The following is a 5,235-nucleotide window of genomic DNA, read 5'->3' on the forward strand; positions in this document are numbered from 1 at the left end:
ATATTGATATTAAGAGGTGTATCATCGCAATTTTTGATCTTTTTTGAATGAGCGGGTTTTTGTCTCATAACTCTCAAACCATCGAGATAAACGAAATTGACTTCGATACATTTTTTGAAGGAAATTTGATGCTCTACAAAAAAGGTTTGATTGAAATTTTTTGTCAGATGAACCGTTTCCTTATAATCATGCTTTGAACATTGGTAAGATTTTAAAATTTGATTGTTCAACTTTGGAATTTTGTAATTCATGTAAAAATAAGTTTTCGGAAAAAGCTAATAAATATTCTTGAAGGAAATTGAATGCTCTACAAAAAAAGTCTCTTAACAATTTTCGCTAAATTCACTTCTTCAAAAGTTATTCAAGATTATTGAAGTCGTTTTACTTAACTTCAACCTTGAATAACTTTTGAAGAAGTGAATTTAGCGAAAATTGTTAAGAGACTTTTTTTGTAGAGCATTCAATTTCCTTTAATAATATTCATTGGCTATTTCTGAAAACTTATTTTTACATGAATTACAAAATTCCAAAGTTGAACAATCAAATTTTAAAATCATACCAATGTTCAAAGCATGATTATAAGGAAACGGTTCATCTGACGAAAAATTTCAATCAAACCTTTTTTGTAGAGCATCAAATTTCCTTCAAAAAATGTATCAAAGTTGATTTCGTTTATCTCGATGGTTTGAGAGTTATGAGACAAAAACCCGCTCATTCAAAAAAGATCAAAAATTGCGATGATACATCTCTTAATATCAATATTAAGGGCTCAAATTTTCACGATGATTTTTTTTTGTCATCCCAAATAATATTTTCACAGTATCGTTAAAAAAGACAAATAGTCGATTTTTTTGGCCCAGTCTAATAAATATATATACATATATACGCATAAAATCAAATAAATCTAAACAGTTATCACTAATATCACTTATATTATTACAAGCTGTTGTGAGTCTAAAGAGCGATTATTAATTTTTTAGCTCCATTTGTTTCATGTCCGGTTTAATATTTACCCCAACTCTTTTTTTTTCATAATAATTTCATTTCTATGCTCAAAAGTATAATTTTAAGCGGATAAAGTTTATCGGTCTATTTTAATGAAACTATAATGGACATTAATGAAACCGATGAGTAATTTATGTCATTACCTATCGTAATAAAATTCCCCAATGAATTTCAATCACCTCTGGATTAATAGCTGCAATGATTGATAGCTCATCAATCATCAAAATCATTACAGTTATTCACAAATAAATTCTTATTTTAGTTACTTATATTTTCGTATAGATTTTTCATCAGTATCTAAATATAATTTTAATATTCTCGTGAAACTTTATCTTTAGAAAAAAAAACATTCATATATGTATACATATATATGCATACAAAAAGTTTATTTGGACATATAAATAGCTGTTGGAAGGAAATCTCCACCGGAGATGAAGTAGAGAAATAAAAAAAGTAGACCGGGAGTGAGAAAAGGTGGTAATTCCGACATATGAAGTTTGCTCAGTGCCTCCGGGACACATATAATACAACAGAATGCTATATAACGCGATAGCTTCAATTTGATACCACTGGGCATAGCAAAGGCATTATTTCTTAGTCCTTCTATTGTCTGTTATATCCAACTTAAGGATTGCATACTGATCTATATATATATATATATATAAGGGTGATTTATTCTAAAATCGGTCTTTTCTTCCCTTTAACCCCTCGAGAAACAAAATATACAATAAAGAGAAAAAGAATTGGTGATAAAAATTTTAGGGGTTGCATTGAAACTCTATTGATTATTGAACATTGCATTAAATCATTAATCACTACTACACTTTTTCCTTCTCTCAAATAAACTTATTAAATTCCATTGGCTGTTAAATATATCCATTGATGATTTATAGTATACATTGATAGGATTTGTAAATATTTAATAAGATTTATTCATTTTTAATAAATAATTTATAAGCCTGGGAAAAATAATCCGCACGAATTTTCCGTGTCGGGTCTAGTGCTGATATTTGATTTTTTTCAAACGGAGAAATTATTCTTGATTGAAATGCTACGGTGTTATGGTAAAGTCAACCATTGGCCGACTGACGGAAATTGAAGTACACACATGCAAAAATTACTATGGTTGAAGTAAAATTCCCAATGGTTACAGTAATTCGTGATGAAATCGTTGGCAGTTTTACTACGGTCGTAATTTTGTCATGTGTTTATTTCAATTTCTGCAGGTGATCGATGTCAAGCTCTTAAAATCGATCAGAAGACTATTTTTTTTATGAGCATGACATTAAAACAAAAATAACTAGAAAACAATGCGGAGTTCGAAAAAACTTTATTAGAAACAACTTCTAAGGAATAAAATTGTCTACAAAAAAGGTCTCATGATATTTTGTAATAGGTCTGATAGTTTCGCAGGAAAAGTAAGAAAATCTCAAAATTTAATATGAATTCGACTTTAACCTCAAATAACTTTTGAACAAATAGATTTATCAAAAAATGATAAGAATCTTTTTTTGTAGAGCATTTAATTCCCTACAAAAATATACCTGCCAATTATTCCTATGACGCATTGTAAGCTACTTATAAAAATCTGAAGACGTAAAAAAAATTTTTTCCATGTTATTCTTATGGAAAATAGAAAAGTGCGATGAGGAACCTCTTAATGTTAATATTAAGAGCTCTAATTTTCACAGGCGTCTTTTTTCATCTAAATAAAACTTTTGAACCTGTTTCCGAGAAAAAAAAAATTTGTTATTTTTTGGATCACCCTAATATATATTAGGGTGGCGCAAAAAAACTGACTATTTTTTTTTTTTTCGATCTCGCATGAAAATTTGTTGGTTTACGATGTTTTGAGAAACCTCTCCAAAAATCAGCTCGATAAAAAATTTACAAGAGATCGCTCACGAATTTTGAAAATATCAAAAATAATCGAAATTCGGATTTTTATTTCTAAATTTTTTTCTTTCTCGCGGCAGCAATAATTTATATTTGTGAAATCATGACTACGCTGAGAATTTCAGCCCAAAATTTGAATATTTAAATCTTGCTCAAGAATTTTGAATGTTTCCGAGTGCCGTCTTTTGGACGTTTTTGAGCGACCCTTAAATATTAATAATAAAACTTCTCGATTTTTTCACCATCAATTTGCATGACAATGAATGAAAATATAACCCGAGAAATAGAAATAATAAGTTTTTTACATACTTTTTTATTTTTTAATTCAATTTGTAGGTTTTTTCGCGTATTCGAAACTTACTAAATTTTATTGTTTAAGACTGTCCTATATATTTTCGGTTATGCAAAAGTTATATTTAATTGAAATGACAATAATTGAGTTATAAAAAAATATAAAAACTAATTCAAACTATTAGTTACATATTATCAGTTAATATTCAAAATTCTTGAGCGCCGTTCAAATATTTAAATTTTGGGCTGAAATTTTCAGCATAGTCATGATTTTACAAATATAAACTATTGCTGACACGAGGAAGAAAAAAATTTAGAAATAAAAATCCGAATTTCCATCATTTTCGATATTTTCAAAATTCGTGAGCGACCTCTTGAAAATTTTTTATCGAGCTGATTTTTGGAGAGGCTTCTTAAAACATCGTAAACCAACAAATTTTCATGCGAAATCGAAAAAAAAAAATAGTTTTAAAAAAGAATAAAATATTTACTAAAATAAGAAGAAAATATTAGATTAATTCTGTACTCAATTATTCAGGGAAATCAACATTTTTCATTCAATTTGAAATATAAGAACTTAAAAAAAGTTTATCGAACAAATTCGTGAGCTTTTAATCAATGAAACAAGGGAGCGCTAATGAATCGAGGGAAAAAAGTCGATTGTAATGGTTCAAGTACTTACTGGAAAGAAATAAGTCTTGGAGGGCCTGGGCAGCTTGGCAGAGAAGAGCCCATGTCTCGGCAGCGGCCAATCCTGTTCCCCTGAGTGCAAGAATGTCTCCAGCTAAAACCGGAAGTACTGTACTTCCTGTATCTACTGACATTCTGCAAAAAAAAAATTAGTTTATTGTTCTCGAAATCTATAATAAAATAACATATATTTTTTTACATATATTTACATCTATACACATATATATATATATATTTTTTTTTAAATGCTAATTTAATATTAATTGAAAAACAAAACCCCAATTGCGTTAAATTTGTGAATAAATTCAATTTAAAAGTTATAAATATTTTAAATTAAATTAATCCATTGGATTTAATTGAGTTTTATATGGACAAGATTAATTAAATACTTAAATAAAATTTTACATTGAAAAATGACATTAAACTAATAATTATTCTGTCACTCAGCGTAACTTTAATTAAAAAAAAAAAAAATAAACTAGTAAATTTATGAATAATAATAATAGAATTAGTAATCAATAGAATGAATTTATGAAAGGAGGTGTAAAATTTTTTATTCTCATTAACTGAAGTTAAAAAAAATAAAAAAGTGATAAAAAATCTATTTATAACTAAGGAACTAAAAGTAACTTATAAAGCGCAGATTAAAGTGGAAGTTGAAAATTTAAATCTGCGGGATAAGTCACTTTCCGTTGGTACTGAATTGCTGCTCTACTCGACTGATTGATACTCGATGCAGCGAATAGAGAACTGAGATGAGAACACTCTTCTATATAGACTAATACAGCAGTAGTATGTAGTATATAGTAGAAGCATTTGCCAAGTGACTGTACTTATACACTACTACTAGACTAGTGTTGATCGAGTCCGATGGGACGTTTGACATTTAGCAGCATAGTGATGTCACTTCCTCTCAAGCCTAATCAATTTAACGGGACGCCATCAACGAAATTGACTGGGCAATTGGCAATACTTTTGTTTTTAATTGTCAATTTTTTTTTTTATTCAGAATTTTTATTTTTATTTTTTTTTTACTCAGAAAATTCGACGGTATTTTTTTGATAAAAAATTTATAGAAAAATTGATAAATCTACTAGACTTTTTTTTAGTTATTTTTAATTTTAAATATTGAAAAAAAATAATAGACAGAAAAAAAAAGTTTTTACTCGACCCAACAATTTTTTTGCATTTTAAATTGGAAACAAAAAATTTCTTGGGGCGATAAAAAATTTTTAGAGGTAAGAAAAAAATGTTTTCTAGTCCTAACCCGAGTCGGAATTTAACCGCTTTAAGTACTCAATTTACTTGAATAGACCTATTTTAGTACTTGACATTCTTAAGGGGTTAGGGGTA

At 28.1% G+C, this 5,235-nt stretch overlaps 1 protein-coding gene across 1 annotated transcript in view; it reads right to left on the reverse strand.

The window, feature by feature from the left end:
- Positions 1-5,235, reverse strand: part of LOC130675045 (uncharacterized) — a 33,900-nt gene that overhangs the window by 20,499 nt on the left and 8,166 nt on the right. The window contains exon 2 of the mRNA XM_057480501.1: positions 3,875-4,017. Within this exon, the coding sequence (XP_057336484.1) occupies positions 3,875-4,016 (142 nt within the window). The 5' untranslated portion in view covers position 4,017. The remainder of the gene's footprint in view (positions 1-3,874; positions 4,018-5,235) is intronic.

Source organism: Microplitis mediator, chromosome 9 (assembly GCF_029852145.1).
Source record: "Microplitis mediator isolate UGA2020A chromosome 9, iyMicMedi2.1, whole genome shotgun sequence".
NCBI lineage: Eukaryota > Metazoa > Arthropoda > Insecta > Hymenoptera > Braconidae > Microplitis > Microplitis mediator.